This window comes from Pholis gunnellus (genome assembly GCF_910591455.1).
Source record: "Pholis gunnellus genome assembly, chromosome: 3".
Lineage (NCBI taxonomy): Eukaryota > Metazoa > Chordata > Actinopteri > Perciformes > Pholidae > Pholis > Pholis gunnellus.
This window is the reverse complement of record NC_136529.1, coordinates 18,932,347-18,956,968: the sequence shown is the minus strand read 5'-3', so window position 1 is coordinate 18,956,968 and position 24,622 is coordinate 18,932,347. Positions and strand designations below refer to the sequence as shown.

Here is a 24,622-nt window from a genome sequence, read left to right as displayed (position 1 = left end):
GGGGTGAGAGAGAGAGCGAAGAAACTCTGAAAAGCCTCGAGGGGGATTTCCTCTGAAAGGGAAAGCTTTTCTCCTCCCCCTCTCAGAAAATCTCTTACTCCCTCCTTCTTTCTCTCTCTCTCTCTCGCTCTCTCTCTCTCTCTCTCTCTCACCTCTAAACTCTCAAAGTAGCCAGAGAAGTGAAGCAAGAGGATCAACAGGCAGCCTGACAATTTGCTGCTCTCTGTGCTACACACTCTTGTGGAGAGTCTATGAAGAATGGAAATTACTTTGGTTACTTTTCGATCAAGACAACTCACTGTCATGTGGATGTACTTCAGTCGACTTCTCTTGTTGATGCTCTAAACATGCACCGGTCTCACAGCACAGAGCCCAGGGAGGCTGTCTCGAGAGGATTATAAGGACCAAAAATGAAAACAACTTTTTGCCTAAAAGAGGAGAAACGTCCGCAAAGATGGTAAAGTAACATCACAACAACACAAGTTTTAGTCCTGCTTGTACTTCTTGTCGGCTGTTACTTTGTGCTTTAAAAGTTAAAGTGCTCCACTGACCCAGTAACGGAGCGTGAGCCTCTGGTTTGGACTAGTGACTTTGTTTCTCTCTCTTGCCAGTCATGCGTGTCTGAAACTTTGGAAGCCTGATGTGTTATAACTAATACATTATATATGCCTTTAGCGGTTGTTGTTTTTTTCAGTTGCACGATACTGTGCACAGTATTGATGCACAGTATTGATGCACATTCTTTGTTCTCTTTTTATGAAACCGTATCTCTGTGACATAAAAGCTAATGTAACTGCACTCTTCAAACCTTTTTGTTATCCTGAGCACAGCTGGTGGGACTGTTTCACTTCAACAGCCCACGGCATCTCGAGCTTTCTAAGAGTGTGCACACTGACAAAGAGAGAGTGACAGAGAGAGGCACATTGTCTCTTGTTTTGCATCTTTCAGTCCTTTTGATTGGGACTTAATTGATTCGGATGGGACACATTCTTCAGGGAGTGGGGAGTGTTTTGGAGTATAAAATATTTGACTGCTTTGCATGGGCCCATAATGCAATTCTCCAATTCAGTGTTGGGCACTTTAATAAATTCAAACCACAGGGCTGTTTACGGTCACAACAGCAACTAATTAACGACAAAGAGTGAGCCACAAGACGGAAACATGTTTGATGATGGGTTTGTTGGAAGATGTGACAGCTTTGAAATTGCATTAACTGGTTGTTGCTGCTGCGCAAATTGTCAAATCAATGCAGATAAAGAGTTGGGGTTCGATAAAGATCACAAACTTGCATATTTTGCTTATCCTATCAGCTTTCTATTCATTCAGTGTAATTTGTATCTTTATATGGAAAGCAGTCAGACCCCTAACATCTGTCAAAGTATGCCAGATAAATGATAGCTTTCAAGAGAGCAGGACTTGGCTGCTCATTGTGGCCACCACTGTACTTTGTCCCCCCTTCACATGCACTGCGGCACTTGTTTGACCAGCTTTTACAGCCCCCTCTGTTTGTTTTACTTATTGCATGACTGATGTTGTCTTACGTGACCACCCTCCAACTTCCAGTCATGAGCCGGCGGAGTCTAAATTATTAGATTACTGCACCGTGCGTGACCAGGAGCTTCAATCTTGGGTAAACACTCAGCAGTAATACATAACCCAGAGCCCTGGCTTGTTGGTGTGAGTTTTATTTACCTTTACAGGAGTAACTGTGTGACAAGGATAGCCAAGAGTCGTTCATTCACCAGCAAGGTCAAGCACTTTCTTCTTAAGGCCTTACTGCAGCATGTGTTTCATTCATTGTACAGTAAACATGTATTTGCAGTAAAAGTGTCAGTTGCAGAATTCAAAGTATATTCAAAGTTAATGCAAATCATCAAAGCCTGTAGTTACTCCTGGGTTTTGGATGCTATCTCGTCGTACCAAAACATGTTTAGTGTTCTGTGATTCACTCGAAATGGTAAATCTCTCATTAGCAAGGGTTATTTAAGAACAAGTCAACAATGGCGGATTTAGCCTTCTCAAGAGAAACACGTATATTAGATTGTTTTTCTGAGTTCATAACAAGGAGATGGTCTTTTTAAACCTGCATTAATTGGTTTTGGGGCAAGCAGTTGCCTACACATCCAGCAGACGCAGAGTAATATTAGCATTCATCTGGTGTTTGTGTCCATCTGATGACTATAAGTCCCGTAGTCACTGTTCTTGTTCTTCACTAACCCCTTGGATAAAAAATATCAGGCGCTTTAGCTGCTAAAGTCTCCACTGTGTTCACAAGCTTGTTGCTAACTTTGCCTGTCTGCAGTTTGGTATTTGGTTGAGCTTTTTGCTAATAAACTACATGCTAGCTGCATCTAGAAATGCTAATGCTAATTTTGTGAGCGTGAAACCAAAACAATGAGCTGAAAGATGCAAAAACGCTCAGCAGAGTCGAGGAAAACTGCAGTCGGGGGATAATTCTCTGAGTTTGTGATAACAAGCAACCATCTTTCACACACATGTATTCATTTGACCCATTGTTTACAGAACGATATTTCTTATAGCAGCTTTAAGTCTCTTGATTACCGACATCAACGTTCTCAGACTCTCACAGATTAACACATGCCTGCTTCACATCATTAGTCAGATATACTCATCCGTCACAGTGCATTTTTTCAACCCCTTAGCTTAGAGTATGCATGCATATACCTCAATCTATTAACTGTTAGAAACACTGTGGACATGCTGTGGGTAGGGTATCCAGATTTTCATACGTACTGGCCGAGCTTTAAAGGATCACAGATGCTCTCTGTCTCTCGCAACAGCCATCAGTAGCTCCATCCCCTGCCTGTAACAAGTATCTTTACAATACTATCATCTGTTCTCCCTCTGGCCGACAGATAATAATTCCTGCCCTCTGCTTCACTCATTGTGATTTTGCCAAATTTCCACAGAGGCAGACAGGGAACTTCAAAACAATAAACCGATGTGATTTATAGAGAAAATATGTATAATTGCAAATATCTGCCCTGTGGAGCTGTTTGAGCCAAACTATTTAAATCTTGCTTCAATCAACGAGTCGAGTTTCTGAGAGTTGTAACGGAGCTGTGAACCATATTTTTCAGTGTGTTTATTATCACAAAACTGGGTCAATCTCAAGAGAGGCTGTGCTGTGTATTTTCAAAACAGAGCTGCTGGCGAGTGTTTGGGGAAAAATATTGTTGCAGCTATCGGCCGGCTATGAGTACATTTTCAGCATGCATTGTCTCTAGAAAACAGTCACTGCTGCGATGTCATTTCCTCCCCAGACTGTGTTTGAAAGTCACTGTTGTCGCTCCTCTGGTTGCATTTTTAGGAAGATAACAGTTGTGTTGTAGCGGCAGTGATCATGACACATCCGTCTCAAGTTTTAGCTTGCTTAAATTCAAAACCGGCTGAACAACTTCAAGCTGTTGGGCAAATCTGAGGTGACTCGCTGTACGACGAGGCAACATTTACTGAAGGAGAAGGATAAGACCTTGAGTTTGTATCCCATGTAGACTGCTGTGCTCGGTTGTTTGCAAAGCTCAAGGACGAAGAGCAACAGATGTCAGTGTTTAGTACACTCCTTATAAACACACACACATGCTGACCAACTAACAAATCCCTTGTGTTCGGGTTTAATGGATTTTACAAGGCTGTCCTTTACTTGTATTATTAACCCTTTCTAATTTATTGGCTATTTTACCATTTTCAGATGAGCAATGTGAACTATTACGGTGTGTTGCAGTCTCTGGATTGTGCAAGCTTTGGGAAATATGTTTTGTCATGCTTAATGGGAGCGGTTCATCATGAATCAGTCATGGACATTCCAGAAAAAAAAAATGGCAACATGTGACATTTTCAGTTGTTACATGTCAGTTTTTGGTTTTAAATGTACATGGGGAACTTTTTATCTTTTGGGGAAGACTTCCAGGTTTTTATAAGTTTTGTATTTTAAAGTCACATTTGTCGCTTTACACACACAGCTGCACTTCTTTGCCAATCACTTCATCAGACATTGGGCAACATTTTTTAAACCATACACCTGTCTGATGCTGTGGAAGTTTTTAAAAATATGCTGACCTGGCACGACAGAAAGGATTTAATCCGTCTTTTTGTTGTTAAGTGCGCCCAAACCAGATGCAGGCATTGTTTCAGAGCACTGATCTTTAAATGTGGCTGTGAGTCAGTTCTCGATTCCAAAAGAGACGACAGCAGTGATTTATATCGGATTGAGACACACTTGGTTGATCGCACTACAAGATCGTAAAAGACAGATATTATCAGCAGTGTTGAGTCTTCTAAGTTACATGGTAGAAGTCTGACAGCCTTTGTGCATCATTTACAGTTTCAGGGTGGATTAATGAGTCACTTGTGAAATCAAATCTCAGCTCATCCGGTTGACGTCATGTGATGAGAAAAAACAGGTCAAACCAGAAACCAGACGCACTATTATGCGGCCTCTTCACTTTACAAACATAGCTTGAGTTCTTCAAAACTACAAAATAAATAAATAATAGGAACTATGCCATATTAAAGGTCTGATAGCAAACACACACACACCATGTTTACTCCTGGCAGCTCTAAGAAATGATGTAGAGGTTTTGTCTTGAACAGGCCTTTTTTTTTTTTTACTGGTTCCAGGGATTCAAGATGGCTTAGCTGAATGGATTGCCCCTCTGCTGAGTTTAACAAGAGTGGATAACACACAAAGACAGCACTGTCTCACCGCTAAATAGGAGATACCGAATGTTTAAGGAGGATAAAGATAGGTAATCACTGAGAGATACTGGTTACATGTTTTGATTAGCATATGACTGATTGCTCCAAGACTCAGCATCTTCCCACTTTTAGGTTTTTGAGCATGAAACTAGCTGCTAATCCATCAGCCCTTTGTGCCCACGCTGTGATTGGCTAAGTTCATGTCTGGCATCATGGCTGAGGTGGTGGTGTGTCATCTGAGACTCTTGGACACATCTGCATGTCCGTTCATGCAGGATTCACTGCCAGGTCTTGATTCTTGACTCTCAGGTCTGCTTATGTTTTGGGTTTAGCGCTGAGGTTCAGAGACTGTCAATTTCGTACGAGGATTTAAACACAAATGTGATGACCAGTCGAGACAGAGCTTGTTTCATCAGGAGCCGAGTCCATTTAGTTGAAGGTAATCTTCTTTAAAATCACATTCTGGTCATCTTACCTACTCTAATCTGTTGAGCCTTTGTGGCAGATGACACAGATACACATTGTGCATTACACATATTGACAGCTTGTTTACACTGTGGCTCAAACCTGGGTCCTGACTTTTTTTGGCCAAAGCCCAAGGCAATATGGAGGAAACCTGTAATTATGTGCTGAATACTCAACACTGCAAAAACTCCCAGGGGGCCCGAGGGGTGGATAAGATAAAGAGAGAACCCTGTTGTCCACACTAGCATGCCAATTTAGGTCAAACAATGATCTTTGTTGGAGACTGAAGCTCTTAAGAGTTAAATCACAGGCTGCACTGGACAATAATGGGCAGAGAGGGAATCCCCTTGTGCTGAATGTGTAGAGGAGGCGGCGGTGGAATGTGGTCGTCAGCTGGACATCGATCAAACCACACTGTCTCTGCAGGCCAAGATAAAGGTTCGGGATTTAAGCTTGATTGAACGTTGTTCGCTGGCTGATTGTGGGAGTAAAAATACTTTGCAAAAAGAAGTAGCAACTCTGTTTCTGTCAGCATAAGGAAACCAGAGCTAGACACTGTGCACTGATATACAGTGAAGAATTGTGTTATCATAAGGATGTAGGGAACTGATTGTGTCTGCTCACTCAGGACCGAACAAATCGCTGTTAACCAGGGTTTTTAGCAATGGGAGGAGCTGTTAAAAACACAAAAGGAATGGGTAGGGTGCAGATAACACAGCAGAGATTATACATTATGGGTGTGTTCAGCCAAAATGAGACTGCATGGAAAGACCAGGAAACTGCAGCATACATCTCAGAACCTCAGGTGTATGACTGTCATTTATAGAGGGCACACCTTGACATCACTCTTTGCACTACTTGCCCAGACTAGCCCTACTATAAATTGGGAGAGCTGTGATATTGGGAGGTCACAAACACACATCTTGAGAAAGGAAAGGTCATGTGAGTCAATAATGATCCGTACAACACAGAGAATGAGAGAAAACTACATCATGAGGACTAGAGAAGATAAAGTAACTAAGTTTTCAATGTGTATTTTTAACGTAACAGCAGCAGATGCTGGGTATTTGCATGTTTGCCAGTCACGGTGTCACATGTATTCTGTATCGTCCAGAGAGGTTGTGAATAAAAAGTTTATAAAGTATGTGGCCAACTGTTTTAACAAGTTTAGTTTTCTATTATTATAATTAATGCATTCAAATACCAAAACGACAGCTCCTACTTTGCTTTGTCTCCTGCTGAATCTTTCACAGTTCAGGCCTGTTTGGCATGTTGTCCGTTTGTCAAATGTAATGAGATACAGAAGAACTCACAACACCGGCAGCTTACCCTCCCTATACCCTCGGTTCATTTGACTGGCTGGCTAGCCGGATTGAACTGGGTCCAAGCTGAGCAATGCTTTGTAAAATCTCAAGAGGATCTCACTCATCGAAATATATCGCGAGCCAAACCACCCACAGAGAGAGAGCCTTTTTTTTTGTTTTAAGAAGACGTTTATCCAGGCACAAGATTTTGTCATTTCAGAGTGTTGGCAAAAAGAGGTTTAATCTGAAATGATTCTGAAATAACGTTGTGATAATAAGTCACTTGTGTTTTTGTTTAGGGTTGGATTTCAGTGACGGGTGGATTAAAGGCCATGACTACAGAAGAGTGAACACGCTCTCATCATTTTTCGGAACGCTCGATGAAATCTTAAAAGTCTATAATCAGCCAAACTCCATTTATACGTCCGAGCCCTGTACAGTGACTTCCCAGAGCTGTGTTGTATGAGATATGACCTCTGGTTTATCTTTAGCTTCGGGAAAAATAGTAGAACCCAAAGTTGAATGGCTGCAGTCGAGTCTAAAACAGCTGTGATGCATTACCCTTCAAGAGCCAGCCTCGAAGGTATTCTGTTCTCCATTTCCTAATCTGTTGTGACAGATGTGCACAATCAGAAAAAAAAGGAAGCATTCTTCTCTACTGAGGACATGAAATGTCTACAAGAGATACAAGGACTTAGCCTACTGTAAGTGGTCAAATATTGACATTGATTTACACCGAACAGCCCACATTTAATGCTGTACACTTAATTTGAACGAAAAGGATTTAGCGAACAGGGAATGCAACACTCGGTTGAGTCACACAAAGTTGAATGATTTACTGAATTATTCAGTGAAACATGAAACAACTTTATGACCTCTGTTCTCTGATGTTTGAAGACTGTCCAAGGTGCTCACATAAGCATCCACTAGCCAAGCAGTCAGCACAGTCCCATTGCTAGCCAGTGTGAGGTCTTTGAAGCTGCTGCACTTGTGTTTACCCTGGGCTGGTCTCTGGTCTCAGTCCGGCCATCAAGCTAAATGAGGAGTGGGGGCTGAAAACGGAGTCCTTTGTGGGGCTGGGAGATTGACACAGCAGGGTACTGAGAACCGATTGTATGAATAGCACGCCTGCTGTGGTTAGCGGTCCTGATCCAGAGTGAGCGTCAAGTCCTTATTTTCAACTCTTTTCATTACAAAGAGACATTTATTTGACTGTACTGGATGAAAGAAGAAAACCGTACATTTCAAAGCCCTCTATAGGTGCTAAATGAGAAAGCAAAAAAACATTTATGAAGAGAGACTGAAAGTTCACATTTTTGTTTTTTAGTGACTATTTCATGTATTGCCATGAAGTTTTGTACAGATATTCATGTCCTCTTCATGCTAAATTGTAAGGCAAAGCAAGGCAAGTTTATCTGTACGGCACTTTAAACAATTCAAACTGCTTTACATAAGACAGACAGGCGTTCACAAAGGATTTAAAAGAAACAGAAAGAAAGGACATACTGTATAAAGAGACACACCGGTCATCATACTGAAATTATAATGTGTCAATAGTAATGACATTCAAACAGCCTTAGCTGTACTTATTAGCAAATTGTTGGCTTGATTACACTGCTAGCATGGGGAATATAGTAAACACTGCCACTGTGTTCATGTTAGCATGCTGACCTGTATGTTGTTAGCATTTAGCTCAAAGCATCCCAACCTCACAGAGCCGCTACGCTTTGTTAAAAGAGCCGTGCTACAAGATATTACTGTAAAATAATTCTTTGATCCATATGACAATTTACAGCCAACTGACAGGCAAGGCCCAGAAGTAATTACTATATTGCATGATCAAATCAAAGCATTGCATTAAATGCTTGGCTGTTTTACTAATCTATGTTGACAGCCCTCACGTCTTAAAACATCCCCTCAACTTCATGCGGCCGGGTCGGTTCACCAAAAATGCTTTAAAGATGGCTTCTTTTCATCTGAAAAGTTTCTGTGTGTCCAATGCAGACATTTGTACATGCAGTAAACACAAACACCAAGTGTGCTTCTTGGTGTCATAAATTCACGCTGTTGCTTCTTTATGTGCATTTTTGACAGGACTGTGCATTTCTTAGGCCTGCTGGTCTTCTGCAAACACACCAGTTTAAATTTAGCAAATCCTGGCCAGTCATGAAACAAGTTGCATATACTCATGCAGCACAGACTTAATCATCTCCAGATAAGTTGAGAAACTTTTATTAGGCTCAACCAAAATAGCCCTCTGTGAGGGTGATGATAATTTACCGTCATAACACTTTTTCTTTTTTCTTCCTCACTTTGAAGCCCAAAACTCCTTGAGGGAATCCAAACAACCACACCCAGGGTTAAAACGCCAAGAAAAAATATTTGTCCTGTCATTTTGTATTTGCAGAGCATTCGGTCTTGGCATATCTTTGCCACGTCGACCTTCTTCAAATATATCAGTGTTAGAATAGACATCTAATTTTGAAATTCGTAGTCCATATTACACACCAAGGGAACTCATTTTCATACGCATTTCACCCAAACTCGCAGAGTACATGACATGAAAAAGGCTATTGTATTAAGATTGAAACAACATTTAATAGTATTTAATAACTGCAATGCCAGGAGTTCCGTTTGAGGGCAGCTTTTTTTAATTATATGAGACGAGATGTCTGTAATGGGTGATTTATTGGACCTGAATTAAATGTTTTATGATTCATGTGCTTTGGTTGACAGGTCAATACAATTCTCATTTGAGAAGAATGTGCAGATAACACCACCCCTTTATTCATGTACTGGCATTGATATTCTGCTAAGCCTTCATTATATGCACTGCATATTGTTGTTAAATGTTTTTTATTCATTTATATATTTTTATTCTCTGCAATCCTAGTTTAAGAGTTCCTGTGGCTTTGACACAGGCTTTTAGATGCAAATTAAAATAATTTCTTCCTCAGAAAGGAACGGTTTGTAAAACTGTATCATCAACTAATTTACTTTCCTTTGATGTATAGTCTTATTTTGTGTTTTTTTGACACGGACCTCATGTCACTGACCGGTACCTCTTCTTGTCCTCCAGAACCCAGAATCTCTCGACTCGTCCATCCAGGGTGCCCTCTCGGCCCTCTTCCCACCTTTCGATGCCACAGCACCCATCGTACTCAGCCAGCTGTTTCGCACCATTGAGGAACGTTACCACGGCGATGCGTTACACTGTCTGCTGGACTTCCTCATCCCCTCCAAACACCTGCTGGAGAGCGTCCAACAGGCAGCATGTGTGAGTATTACATATATCTCGGTGGATACATCTGAACTCGAGCTCTTTTTCCTTGTTGCAATAATAAAACACACAGACATGAATCATGTTACACTTATATGTAGATTAGGTGTGAATTACGCTTTCGAGAGATCACTATCTTTCATGTCCATTGCAAATAAACGTGCATTTTACAAATCCCAGTAAGAAAACGCTACAGAACTTCCCTTAGAGTCATCGCGCTTTTAAGTTTTCTTCAGCATCAAAGTAATCCAGTGATAATTGTCTGTACATATAAGGGTGAATAAGCTTATAGCTTAAAATGATGTTGTTCCAAAACAAGCATTATTGTCCCCCAAATAGGACTTAAACAAAGAATAATGAGAGTGGCATGCTACATTAACATTAACTTTTTTTCATATCAATATTTTATTTTTTTAATTACTAAATTTGACATTGTTCTTATACTGAAGCACTGACACTCGCCTCTATCCATTAATATACAGTTTGGGGTGGTGGGTTAGCTGTGTGCATCCCATACATAATGTTTATATGAAACCATGGTACTTTTATAAGATATACAGTTTAGCTTGTTTATATTGTTTGTGCAGTATACTACAGTTTATACAGAAATGCAACTGAGATAACTCAGCTCTTCTTGTGCTGTTTTAAATGTCCCTGAAATCATACATGTTTCAAATTATACTGGTAATAAATCTAATTTAACAGTATCTTCAGATAAAAGTTTACAGATTACTGAGATTTTGAAATAGGAGGCAAGAAAACTCTAGAAATCAGAAACAAATGCATCAATGAAACATCGAGAAAGTAGAGCAAATGTAACCAAAATGACATTGAAAACTTCGTTTTTTTCTAGGCTGGATACTCTGATGTGGTTTTCCGCTGTGAGGGCTGGCCTCTGTGTCTCCATGACAAAACCGTCATCCAGTTAGCACCCGTGAACCCTTTGCTGCTGCGTCCTGGAGACTTCTATCTACAGGTGGAGCCTTTCGGGGACCAAGCGGCTCGCGTTGTCCTCAAAAGTCTTCTGGAGGAGGGTTGTCGAGAAGTGGAGGAGACACCCGTCCCTGAGACTTCCTACCCTTGCATCTTCACTGAGGAATGGCTGCAGGACATCAATGAAGGGCGCCAAGGGACACCTCTGTCACGCTGCTTGCTTTGCACAGATCAAGGAGTAATCAAGTTGCCCTGGGCTAAAATTGCCATCCCAGAGTTTTTAAACAAGCCCAAGATCATGCCTACTTATCGGGAAGCTCCTCCCGAGCCAAAACAGATCTCAGTTCCCTCCCGTTTTAACTCCTCCACCCTGCCGATGGAAGCCATTTTAGGTCCTGCAAAAGACAGGTTGCCAGCATCTTTGAGATCTGTGGACTACTCCTCTAAACTTGTCAAAATGGATCATGAAAGACGAACCTCCAAATCATGCTCCAGACCTTTAATCAAACCTGTTGGTTGGGTTTCTCCTAATACCTGGGACAGTCGTAACTATCGGGATATTGAGGGTGATTATGTAGACCTGGTGGATATTGCCACAGGCAAGGAGTTTGTGGATAAACAGAGAAGCAGCCATCCACATCCACATCCACCGAATTCAGTTTTGTTCAAACCCGTCAGACCACCGCCACCGGTACCACTTGGGAATAGTGTTCCCTGTGGACACACCCTTCAGTTTGCAGAGGAGCCGTGCACACCATGCAGCCAGAGAAGTCTGGAGCATGAGCCCACTGATCAAGACTTGAAGTGTAGGTACAGAGACTCGTACGTGGCAGCACTGAGAAACCCAGTCGCTTTTGAGAGGGGCAGTGTAGATCTCCTGACTGCCCTGGAGGAGGTCCCCCTTTGTGAGGACGGAGAGTTAAGAGCCAAGGGTGCATTTGAAGCTCAAAGAGACAAACTTGGAAACTTTTGTAACCACTGTAATAAACCTGTGATAAGAAACGAGCTCTGCCAATACAGACACTGCTGTGAACCAACACCGGAAAGCTTTGTATCTCACCTCAAAGACCTTCCTACGAGTTCTCAATCAGAAAACCTCATGAAGGAATCACCGATGATTTTGAAATCAACGCCTGGTTTGAGCCAGAGTCACAAGGTTCAAATGAAACTTATTTCCCACCAACCAGGACAAAATGCTGGTGTGCATCCAGGGTCAGATGGCGACATTAAACCACCTCAGAAGGTGGAGGTTGTGAAACCATCAGGGAAACACAAAGTCAAAGTTAGGTCTCTGTCCACTGTGTCAGAGACTTCTAAAGGGAGTCCACTTCTCTATAAAGTCAACAACAGGAGCCACAGTGATATCTGCCCTGAAACAATCACCAGCATAATGCAGTGTAAGAAAGCCGATCTGTTGGATCAGGTGACTTTAAAGCTGGAAAGACTGAAGTCCCCTAAAAAAGGTAAGCGAGTAAGGCTGAACGTTCAGACTACTTTCATTCTCTTTTCTCTCCTCTTTTTTTTGTTTTAATCTCCGCGCACAAAGTTTATACTTTGTTATTACTGCACACAAAGCCTTCTGTTATGATCTGTTGCTCAGTGCTTGAAGGGCCACTGAACATTCACACCAAACAGACTGATTTGAAACTCGACCGTGACCTCGCGTGCTTGAGGGAATGCGCTCCACTGAGATCATAAAGGCTCTTCACAAAGAAGGTTTAAAGGTCAAAGATCGGGCTAGAGTACGGTCTTCTCCCACTGCTGTCTGGGTGCTTCGGCTACATTCGCGTTATTCCCATTACCGAGGGAGTGAACGGAAATAGCATGCTGCACCCCAATGAAAGGGAGAGCCTGAACCCAAAAAGAAAGAGCAGAGCATTCCTCTAATGCAGAGAGACAGCATGACATGCAAGAAGGAGGTTTCTGTCCCTTCACCCGCTGGCATGCACCCTCATGCCCTCAGAGGGGCATGTTGAGATCTTGACTGGAGACATGCTTGTCATAGACTATTAAATCAGCAAAGAGAGAGAACACAGGCGAGGCTTTGTTGGCCCTAAGGAGAAGCCAATTAGGATGTCTGAAATCAAAGCCAGGCTTAGTAGCCAGGCCACTGCAGTGTTTTGTTACGGAGACCATGTCCAATGTTTAAAGGCTGTCTGTACACAGCTGTGCAGCTGGGTCCATGTTGAAGGAGGACTGTTTAGATTTATGAATGAAGCACAGAATAATTACTGTTAGTATAAAAGGGAAAAGGTTGTCGGACTGAATAGAAAGTTGACAAAAGTTGATTTGTCCACTAAGAAATATTGTCTTGATTGTGATGGATTAAATACAATAAAAAATAACAGATTATGAGAAACAAAATACACACACTTGTTCTTGCAATATACTTTGTACTTTTGTATAATTTCTTTGTTTTTCTATGCTTTTTTGTGTGAATATAATTATGTTTGTGTGTACTGTCATGCAGACTCCCAGTCAAGTAGGAGTGAAACTCCCTCCACCGCAGATGGACCAGACTCTAAACTCCATAACTCAAAGATAGAAAAGTCATCTCCTGCACAAGTTCAACTTCTATCTGCAAGTTCTGACTCTCCACAGCCTCCACAAACCGAGGCATCAGGTTACAGAGGCATTGGTGGGATGCTTGAACTGGGCATTATTTGTTTGCCAGGTACTTGATGTGTGAGCATTCACTCAAATAACGTTGTCTGTATGATTTCTGTATCTCAAAAAGTCACTCTCCAGATCATGTTCTTCTCTACTCTCACAGCATTTGCCATTAAAACATTTACTTACAGTCACTCTTTGCACCTTTTTGAAAAAACAGATGATACATCCCTAACTTTTTTTTCTGCCCTACCCTTAGGCAGCAGGGACAGGACAGGCAGGGCAGTCGTTGAGGTCCATGGTGGCAGAAAGGAGTGGACGTCCTCTTTAGTGTCAGTCCAGAGTGTCTGTGAACTACTGCTCTACTTACACTCCATACCAAGGTACTGAAAACAATGACTATTAGATACTTCTGTCCCAAAAAAGACTGATCATTTGTAATTGAGAGGGCCAATATTGGTTGGTTAGCTCCTCAGTTGCTCAGCAGAGAAACGCTTATTGGGAATCTCCCATGTATGATGGTGTGTAACAAAAGGTCTGACCACAAGAGGGCAACAGATACCATATGAATATCTCAAGTGTCCATTGCGGGCTTTGAATAATATGATGCATGCACTTACATCCAGACTCTCCCTTATGGGTCAACCCTTTGTATAGCGGCTGTTTTACAACTAAGAAAACACTATATTTTAGGCAGTATCTCTGAATATTTCTGAGTTATATGTAGTACTGTAAGATTAGCTGGCAGTAACATTGACCTCTGCTGACCCTCTGCCAAAGCATTGTAAATACTCCCACTGAAAGGTTTACCAGTGATCACTTTAAAGGTGTTTTTTGTTTACACCGGGTTTAACGGAGTCTTTTGAAGTTCAAAAAGCCATTCTAGTCGATAGCTTGGCCTTCCTCTGTCCCCACTAAAGAGACACACCACAACAGTCTCTGGCCAGGCTGGCTGCCAACTGTCTGGTATGCAGCGCCTTGCTAGAATTAGCAGCCATGTATTCTGTAGGCTCACACAGCTGTAACCCAAGAAGAGGCCATTGTGATGGGTGTGTTAAGGTGTCAACGTGTGGAATAGTATGTGTGAAGAAGAGGGTGTGTGTGTGTGTGTGTGTGTCTGTCAGAGAGAGATAAAAAGATAGAGATTTGAGAAGTGGAATAAGTAAATAAGCCTAAAAGCCTCTTATGAAATAAAGACCACTGTGATAAGGTAATAATGTTTGAATGTGCCCTAACATGATCCAATGTGTTTGTAGGAAAGAGGTTCGAGAGCTGGGAATGACTTTGGTCATCAATGCCAGGAAGAAGTCTCCTTCACTTCACCTCTACAAAGCTCTGCTGATGGCCCAGGTTAAAACAACAAACCTGCATGCTCCAGTCAGAATCAGCAATGCGTGCACTCACCCACTAAACCCCTCACACATGCAGTCACCAGATGCTGCCAGATGTCAAATTCCTTGATTCGCTGATTAGGAAACTGATGGATTTGTCATTGTGTGTTTGAATATACAATACACAAATACTGAGTAACACAAGTTCATTTCAAGTTTGTGCAAGTTTCTGATTTTTTAGCAATAAAGAAATGCACCGGAATCTCTATTTTTTTTATCAAAGACACAGTAACACAAACTGTAGGCCTATTGCACACATTCTTGTCAATTGTGAAAGAAGGTCAGTGATAGAGTACAGTTCCATCTCATATCTAAATGATCAGAGGAACTATTGCATCGTATTTATTAAAATGCAGGACATTTTTAACTTACTGACTATCTGCTACAGGAGCAAGCTCTCCATGCTGTCCACAGTATCGTGACGCTGGTGGATAAAGACACTTGTCCTCGACCTGAAAAGCAGCCGGGGTTACAGGTCAGAAATGAAATCAGAGTTTCCATGTTTTCCTTTGTTCCCTTGATTTGCGCTAGAGATGAGTGGTACTTGTCCTTCCTGCCTAACCTTGTCTTTGTGTTTGTCCATAAGATGGACATGGTGACTTCTATGAAAGCCCTGAACAAGACAGTTGAAGCTTCGCAGCTGACCTCTGACCTGGGAGGCACCTTTACTTACAGTCATACCGACTGGCTGCAGTTCCATCAGGTACTGAATATTCACTCACATCCCACAGTGACTTTGATAAACAGTGGAGTTTCCCGTAGATTCAGAGGAGACTGCTGTTCACCCACTGGGGATGACTCATTATCCACACACCCACACCAAACATTCATTATCTCTGTTGTTCTTTAATGCCACATTTAACTTTGAGTGGAGGGAGGAGGTCACACATACAAAGTGCAAAGCCGTATCTAAATGATTCATTAGATTATTCATTATGGTATAAATTACTGACCGTTAAGAAGATATGTTATGCTGGTCATGCAACACTGATCAGTAAAGTTTATTATGTGACAAGAACGGTCATACGAAATATACAGCAGAATGTCATAGGAATATGTCGGCATCATTTGAATCAAAACTTTATGACAGACTCAGAGTCTGTATGTATTTTCTCTAACTTTTTTCACATTAGGGCATTAATAAACTGCAGGTCAGAGGGAAGCAGCTTAAGTTTGTTATGTACAGCAGCTGTTCCAGTGTCAGCATGCCGCTGTCTGTGGTGCTCTCTGTAGGCAGCAGATGGCAGAAATGTAGTGTTTCTTCAACTGAAAGCTCTTGGGTTCATCACGATGTATCATTGTTGAACTCCCACTAAGTCTTAACTTTAATTCATTTCAGAGACTGGTTTCCTTCTTGGTTGAGCTGCGAGGGGCAGACAGCTTGTTGCAGAAGGCCATCAGGAAAGTGGATGGCAGCAAGAAGACAGACTCCACCGAGGTAGAATATAGATGTTCATGGTGTGACGTTATGTGATTGGTGCGCCGCACATTCTGAAGCAGGGCAGACGTGTTGACTTTGCTTTTTTTGCCGTGGCTGCTACAGGAAGTGCAGCAGTGCATTCAGGAACAGAAGGCCTCAATGAAAGAGGTGCTGGAAGACACTCGACTGGTTACTCTGCAGAGAGAAGGAGGGGCCGTTCTGGCCAGAATGAGGAGAGAGGAGTTCAGATTTCCACAGTCTGAGGACTACAGGTATCAGATAATATCTAAATCCACTTATGTTCTCTTCTTGTCCCAATCCGCACACTGTAAGGCATACATCACAGCAACATTGCTCAGCATTTAAATACCATTTTACCTGTATTTTCTTGCATCTACCATGACTAATTGTATTATCTTAGCTAAACACTTTCAGTATTTAACTTTTCTCACCACCACATTTGCGATTATACCTCTAATTAGGTGTTAGATTATGCTGGGTATTACGTGCTGGGTATTACATGCTGTCGCATGACTATGTATAACAATTTGTTTGTGTGACTTTGTTGTCCAGAGATGCTCTGGAGTCGGTGACAAGTCTGTACAACCAGGTGGAGGAGAAGCTTCACATTCTGGTGATGAGATCAAATGAGTCACTGCAGCACCTCGAGTTCCTCTTCCGGCTCAGAGAGATGGAGGGCAAAGTTAGCACGGTAATACAACACAACTTTAAAATCTACATTATGTGTTGAAACAGCTGACATTCATTAACATGTTTTTTTTTTTCCAAAGGAAGATAGAAGTTTGTCTCCTTTCGAACATTTTCATTATTTTGGCTGTATCTCAAAAATAAGACCCTTGTATGACACTCAGTTGACACTCAGTTCTAAATTACGCTTTGCAGGCTGGGATATGGTTTAATGCAGAAGGCGAACAGAGACTGAAGGACTCTTACACAACAGACGACACCCTTGTGTGCACTGAAAAGGCCTGGCAGCACTTTGATGTGTTTCTCGCTCAGACTAAGGTATAACAATGAAGTCACATAACAAAAAAAGACAAGCTACCTTATTTGGCTGTATGTGTGTCTCTCTAGTTTTCTTTGATGTTGAGTTGAAAAATATTTAAGATTACCATACTGTTAACAACAGTGATTAGTAGATTAGAGGGGGAAGGAAATAATAAGTTCCACATGACATCTTATCATTTGTTCCAGGACAAACAACAGTGCGCCTTGAGCCTAGTGATGGAGGCAAAGGCAGTTGTTGGCACAAGCGATCCCAGTCCTGCAACAGATGTTTTTCGTACTCTGGTCAGCACCTTCAAATCCAATATGGATGACTTTATGTTGCGGGCAGAACAAAGGCACAAAGAACTGGACACACTGGTGTATGTGCACCGCTTCTGTGAACAGGTTTGTGTTTTGTCATTGCTCCGGGAATTTCACCAATCTGACATTTCTAATTTAACTCTATTTCTTTCTTTCCTTGCCCTTTGTCAACATATTTCTAACTGATTTGTGTTGACCTTTACATTTAAAATACCCTTCTCTTTCTTTCTCTCCAGGCGTCAGCCCTTGCCAAGGAATGCAGTCATTTTTTGGAGCAGGTAGAGCAGGGGTGTTACCCAGCTCAGACCCTGAGAACACTCCAGATGTATGAAGAAAGATTAGGTGGCGAATTCTCCACCCCACACTTCCAGGCTCTGAAAGCTAAGGCCTGTGCCGTGGGATCAGGGGCCTCGGGGGTGATGAGAGTGTGGAATGCAGCCTGGTTCCAGTGCCAAGAAGTTGGGCAGCGTCTGAAGGAGATGCAAAAGAAAGAGAAAGGAGTAGATAAGAACCAGATCCAGCAGATCACAGCTGCAAACCCTCAAGGGGAAGATGGAGGAATGGAGGAGGAGGAGAAAAGGAGTGAGGTGGGGGAGGATGAATGCTCCTTGACCCAGCAGCCGACCTCTCAGAAAGAGGCAGTCAATATCTCAGAAAGTGAGGGAGAAAGCACCACTGCGGAATGCTTTAACCATCATTTAAAACCTGACTTGAAAGGAGAATCTCAAGTGCAGGAATTATCTGAAGCAGCAGTTATAACTGAGAAAATTGCAAATTATTTTCCACAAAACATTGACTGTTATCCAGAAACCAAGCCGAGGCCAAGAGAGCACCACAGTGAGGTAGAACTGAGGAGCACACACTCAGTTGAAGGGGGCGCCGATTTTCCATTGCACCAACCTTTGGGTCGGTCCCTGAGCGAGGGCTCTAGTGTATGCTCTCGTTTGACTATCATCTCTGGCTTTTCACCTTTGAACGTAAGACACAAACACTGTCAGAGCATAACACAGCCACTGGAACAAAATCTGCAGCCCGTCCAAAATCTGCCCATTTCCCATAACGAGAGTTTACGGTCAGGAAACCTGAGCTGCGAGTCAAAAAGAGACAGCAATGAAGAGGAGGGTGGAGGATGCACAGTCTCCACCCAGGGCCCTAAAGATTTAAGGACCCCAGAGACATTACTCACACCAACGGAAAACAATGGCAGCAATGTTTTGTAAGTAATACCTCTCTCCTTTTAGCTGTAATCTAACGCTCAGTGAGATGGTGTCCAGGACATTACAGCAAATTACATAGGTTATTTCCATGAATGGCACAATTGTTCTCCAGTTAAACAACACTATCATACCCTCTAATAACTAATGTAAAACTGAGTATGATCCCAAGCTCATCTCGGTTATGTGTTTTCATTTCCTGTGTGGAACAGGAAACTGCGGATGATCATGGAGGAGCTGCTGTCCACAGAGAGGGAGTACGTGAAGGCTCTGGGTTACGTTCGAGAGCACTACTTCTCTGAGCTGGAGAGGCCCGACGTTCCTCAGGACCTCAGGGGCCAGAGGGGGAGCGTCTTCGGCAACTTAGAGAAACTCCACGACTTCCACCATCATCATTTCCTGAATGAGTTGGAGAGCTGCGTGAATGAACCCGTCAGAGTGGGACGCTGTTTCCTACGACATGTAGGTGCCACGAGTATTAATGACACAAAAGTACAAAAGTATTAACTTTGACAGTCTGTGGGGTGCACCTGAGTTATTGTCGTTTCCATGACGCAACCAGGTTTGGGCAGATGTGAGTCTGCATAATGTCAAAGAGTAGTTTCCTGTTTTGAACCAAAATATGGCTGATTAAGTAACAAACGCCCTTCCAGATGAGTCCCAGCTGTAGACTGTCTTTAGCTTCCATGGAATCAACTGCTTTCGTATTGATACCATTGAACACAATCATTTGAAATAAGGAGTACATAGCTCACACAGCTGTGAACTGCTTAGGCTGCATTTTAGTGACTAATGGTCTTTATTTCTTCCTTTTATTTTAGAGAGAGAGCTTTGCTTTGTACGCCCTTTACAGCAAGAACAAACCGCAATCTGATAGTCTTCTCATCAATCATGGACAGGCTTTCTTCAAGGTGAGAACCACTGCCAGTGTCCTGTTGCTCTTCCTTCTCTTATGTTGTTGGATATTTGGTGTATTTTAGCAAGATCATAGTCTCTGCGAACAACTTGGCTGTATGTAGGAATAGCAGTGCTTTCAACTAACCCTAACATTAGCATGCTAATATACAGCCTAGTACGGCTAATAAAAAGAAAAGGCCGAAAACAAATGTGCAGCACATCTCTAAACATTATTTTAGTCTTGATGGATGTCTTCCCACCCACTTAATGTTAGCGTGTTCTCCAACTCAGCTTTGACGTTATCCTGATAGCTTTTGCCGTCCTCTCCTCACACTCCAGCAAAAGCAGCTGAAGCTGGGCGATAAGATGGACCTGTGGTCGTACCTGCTGAAGCCCGTGCAGCGGATCAGTAAGTACAGTCTGCTGCTGCAGGACATGATGAGGGAGTGTGGCCCCGGACAAACCAGAGAGATGGCCGAGGTTAAGGCTGCCCTGGAGGTCATCCACTTCCAGCTCCACCACGGCAACAACCTGCTGGCCATGGACGCCATCCACCACTGTGACGTAAGACAGTTTGTTTCTTGGTAATGTCAAGCAAGATTATTAGAACGTTGGATTTCCATGACTTATATACAGTACATGCATATACAGGGATACTGTGCAAACATAGTGCGTACTATACTGTGATAAGAATGACTTATCACTCTCTCATTCAGCGTTGAGCAACAGTCATCGGAAACTCTACTGTAATGTGGAAAGCACAGTAGAGAAACAAGTACAGGCAGGACTACAGCCATTAGGAATGATGCATGTGGAGGAGTGATGAAACCATTCATCATTGTGATTTTGATTTGTGCAATGCCACTGGCATTGAGTAATCTGGGATGGTAGTAATGAGATGGATGACGAGATTACAGGGAAAGGATGATAGTTTTTTCGTCCTTTCCATGGAATGTAAAGGGAGGTGTTGTGTGGGGGATGATGGTCTGGAGCTCCGTTAGTTGGGGAGCAGAGATAGAGGGAATGGAGTTGGATTCATTCGTTTTTGTTGGTTAACTTATGAACTTTATGATCTCTGTTAGAAATAATAGGAAAGTCAGAAATAATGGGAAAGTTCATACCGTTTTGTATTGATGTTTCACTGTAATTGTGTGAGTAAATTATTCTAAATCTGCCATTATACTCAGTGTTCAGTCGGTTTGTTTGACTAAATCTTCATTAGCTGAATTTAGAAGCTAAGGCTGCTTGAATATTCTATTGCTAAATTGAACAGTTACAATAAGGACTTTCTTTTTTCTGGTTCATTATTGCTGACTACAGTACATGACCCCCAGAATCTCTTTCTGCAGGTAAATCTGAAGGAGCAGGGGCAGCTGATACGCCAGGATGAGTTCTTGGTAACATTCAGGAAGAAAAAATGTTTACGCCACATATTCCTCTTCCAAGAGCTCATTCTCTTTAGCAAAACCAGGAAGACGGACGTAGGAAATGAGACATATATCTACAAACAGTCGTTCAAGGTACACATATTGTTTCACACCCAAATTCACACGTCAAATGTGTTCAAGAAATACCAGTGAAATGAGCAATAATTATGCAATATCAGAAAAAGAAGGCCTCAGTGTTGTTCCCACTTCCTCTTTCACACGAATCACGTACAAGATTGAAACTTACACGTACACATGCTGAAAATGATAATTACTTTCATCAGTCACTCAATAAGTGACTTATCATTTACACATACAATTTGGTTTCCATTATAAGTCACAATTTGGGAAGAATTTCCAAATCACTTTTAGCCAATTTAATGTAATGCTCTCTATATATATATATATAGAGAGAGAGAGAGAGCATTACATTAAAGTGGCACTGTTGCTTTGGCCCCATTTGTGAAAATTCTCTGTACTCCAGATGGTCGGTCTGCCCCTGACTAAGAGATTCATTCTTTGCCCAACACTTACACAACATTCATTTTATTGTGTCCTTTCCTTTCCCTTCTAAAACACTGCATAACACTCCAAAAGTCCAATTACAATAGTATTGAAGTCTTGTCAAACTGATTGCCGTATTTTAAATTACTGTCTTACATAATCGGTTTGTCTTTGTTTAAATTTAGACGTCAGATGTGGGAATGACCCAAAACAGCGGTGACAGTGGGCTGTGTTTTGAGATCTGGTTCAGGAAGAGGAAAACCCAAGACACGTACACACTTCAAGCAGTCAGCCGGGAGGTGAAGGATGCCTGGACCAAGGACCTGGAGCGGATCCTGTGGGAGCAGGCAATACACAACAGAGGTACCAACAAATGCACAAAAATGCATAAACACACTGGCATGTGTCCGGTTAATGTGATAGTGGCAAATTGATACAGCAGAGCCTGGTTTGTTCATGATATAATAACATTTGTACTGCCAATGTGTAAAGATATTAATATATTTGGCTCAATATTGGTAATAATGGGATGAACAGTAACAGTGCTCACTTTTGGATTACTGTGTGTAATGAAAAAGAAAAAACCAGCAGACATGATGCAGTATAGAGACAACAATATCTTGTATGAAAATGTCATTTCTTAAATACAAAATGTTTTTAAACTATGATTTCATATGTTTTTTAAGAGGTCCGTATGCAGGAGAGAGTGTTCATGGGTATTGGAAACAAGCCCTTCATGGACATCAAGCCCAGTGATGCAGCTATCAATGACAGAGCCGTCAACTATATGGGAAGAGGTGAGCAAACACTGCCCGTAAAACGTGTTTAGTTGATTATTACATCAACTTTTGTCAGAAAACATTGTGATATCTTTCTAGCACTCGTTGGCTTGTCATGCTCCCTCTCATAAACATGATTTTCTCCTGGTCTGTGCAGAAAACAGGGTGCTGTCCTGTATAGGACAAAGTGATTCACAGGAAAGGCTTCCCGGGGATCGTCCAAAATCTGTTGGTTCAGGATGTAGTTCGTCTTCCTCCTCTTCCTCCGGAAGAGGTTCCCTGTCCCCTGTGGGATACATGTGTAGGCCAAAGCGGAGGGGGGTTGGTGGGGGCCTTGGAGGATACGTACCACCTCCTGGAGCTCTGGAAGAGGATGACCTGGACCATGAGAGTGGGAGTCACAACTTATTGTGTGAGTTGAGTGTGTAAAATGATCATGTATGACCTAAATGTGGCTTATGATTTATTGCAAATGGACTGGGAGATCAGATGCATTGGTACACCCAGGAACCTCCCACTGCTCTGACAGTGTGTTATTAATGGCCCCTGAACAGCTTCACTGAGGCTGCTGGGTATTTTGTTTCGAGCCTTTTTTCAGTTTTATTCCACTCCAACAGGGTCAGAGGTCAGAGGTCTGGCTCAATTATTTTTAAATGTGTCCAAGGACATGTCAGAAAGGACTTTGATTGCTAACACAGTGTTTGAACCGTGGCTTTTCATGTAATTACATTTTAGCTTGGAATCACCCATCCATACATCCATCCATTGATCATGTGTATAATCAAGTCCTCTTTTTGTTCCAGTGGACAGCTCGGAGTCATCCGGAGAGAGTGTGAGTGGCTTCAGCAGTTCCAGTCACAGCTACCACTCTGCTATTGGAGGAGAGGTGGAGGACACCTCCTTGGTCTCTGCCTCCATGATCACTGTTCAGGAGGCAGCGGTTCCTCCCGGGACTGAAGCCTCTGCAGTCTTCCACAAACCAAATGCTCTGGCAGGATCCCCAGAAAAAACCCAACCACCAGTTGCCCACAAGCCAACGACCACACCACAACACCAGGCCAAGGATCTGCTCTGTGACAAGGTGCAGTACAAAGCTCATAACCAGTGGTTTGTTAATTGTTCATGTGGTTAAAAACATTAAATGCAAAATAACTAATTCAACCTCAAAGTAAATCACTCACTCGAAAAAAAACTCTTTACACTGAAAATTCTATTTCTTTCTGCATGCTCGGTGAGTTTTATTATGCCATTGATTAATCTGTTGTTATTCATTTTAAATTAACAATGTTTTTATGAATGTCACAGGTCCAGAACACTAGTGTTGGAAAATCCACTGAGGTTTGACCTGTGATACGCTACAAGGTGAGTGTAGCGCTATTATACAGTACCCATCTTTCTTAAACTTGTATATAATACGACTACTGTTACATGTATATTCATTATAAACTGTTCTGCTGTGGAAAGGAAAAGTTATGTTTCTCTTTTTTTCTACAGATTTGGAGGCAACCCTAGAAAAGCCGTCTGTTGGTGTCAGCGTTGAAGATGAAACTATTTAAACAGACATCCTTTTATACCAGCTGTTACTGTAATCCATTACCACTCTGTAAATACATGTTGTTTTATAATCGCACCACTAAAACAATAGGTCAGAAAAATGTCTGTTAATGTACTGTACTGAAACGGTGATACATTTTGAACTGGCATGGCTTTGCATAGTGCACTGTAGTCTACTCAGTCTAGTTTCATAGCTCATGCAAAGGTTCATAGAGTTGCTGCGGTCTTTGAGTCGGTGCTTACATGCTATTTATAACATAAATAAACTAAACGTTACAGTAGTCAATGAATGTGGCTAAATAATCCTGGTGAAATACTCAGACTGTTAATAAGCAGGCACCATCCTGATCCCAGAGCAATTTGATAAAATCTTGTGGAGGTCTCTAAAGAATTGTGTCACAAAGGCAGTAAATGCCATAATGCCATCTTTTATGTCCCAAAGTTGCCTTTTGTGCAGATTTATCAAACCTAATCACAACATATGTATGTGTCTTACTTATTTCCTTGAAAGTAAAACACATTCACTCTGTCCTTTCTTTTGAATAACAATTTTGTATAAAGTCATATTGTACTGGAATCGAGATATGTAACAACTGTATTTTTTTTTATACGAAATACAGAACATTTGCCGTGATGATGAATGTTTTGGCGCTTTATCTGTGTTTTTATTTGCACCACAACTATTTACTTTTGCAATAAACTCAACCCAACATGCTAACAGTCAGACTGACATTTCTAAGGTCAAATATTAATTTACATTTGCTACATAGCTCCATTACTAGCACGATTGTCAGGT

At 41.9% G+C, this 24,622-nt stretch overlaps 1 protein-coding gene across 1 annotated transcript; it reads left to right on the top strand.

Moving 5' to 3' along the window:
- The first annotated feature begins 203 nt into the window (after nucleotides 1–203).
- quob (quattro b) lies at nucleotides 204–24,471 on the top strand. The gene is made up of 24 exons (XM_079186020.1): nucleotides 204–457; nucleotides 9,568–9,765; nucleotides 10,622–12,164; nucleotides 13,172–13,375; nucleotides 13,571–13,694; nucleotides 14,568–14,661; nucleotides 15,091–15,177; nucleotides 15,289–15,405; nucleotides 16,042–16,140; nucleotides 16,246–16,394; nucleotides 16,696–16,834; nucleotides 17,026–17,148; nucleotides 17,338–17,535; nucleotides 17,688–18,667; nucleotides 18,878–19,127; nucleotides 19,487–19,576; nucleotides 19,902–20,126; nucleotides 20,912–21,082; nucleotides 21,679–21,856; nucleotides 22,180–22,290; nucleotides 22,430–22,684; nucleotides 23,076–23,353; nucleotides 23,578–23,634; nucleotides 23,767–24,471. The coding sequence occupies exons 1-23, from the start codon at nucleotides 455–457 to the stop codon at nucleotides 23,614–23,616; spliced, it is 5,655 nt and encodes a 1,884-aa protein (XP_079042146.1). The 5' UTR covers nucleotides 204–454; the 3' UTR covers nucleotides 23,617–23,634; nucleotides 23,767–24,471.
- Nucleotides 24,472–24,622: the final 151 nt, after the last annotated feature.

Bases quoted from the DNA above. Each gene is read 5' to 3' on its own strand.
- quob (XM_079186020.1), top strand. The intron at 17,149-17,337 runs GTATAACAATGA...CATTTGTTCCAG, and splicing joins TGTTTCTCGCTCAGACTAAG to GACAAACAACAGTGCGCCTT. The intron at 21,857-22,179 runs GTACCAACAAAT...ATGTTTTTTAAG, and splicing joins GCAGGCAATACACAACAGAG to AGGTCCGTATGCAGGAGAGA.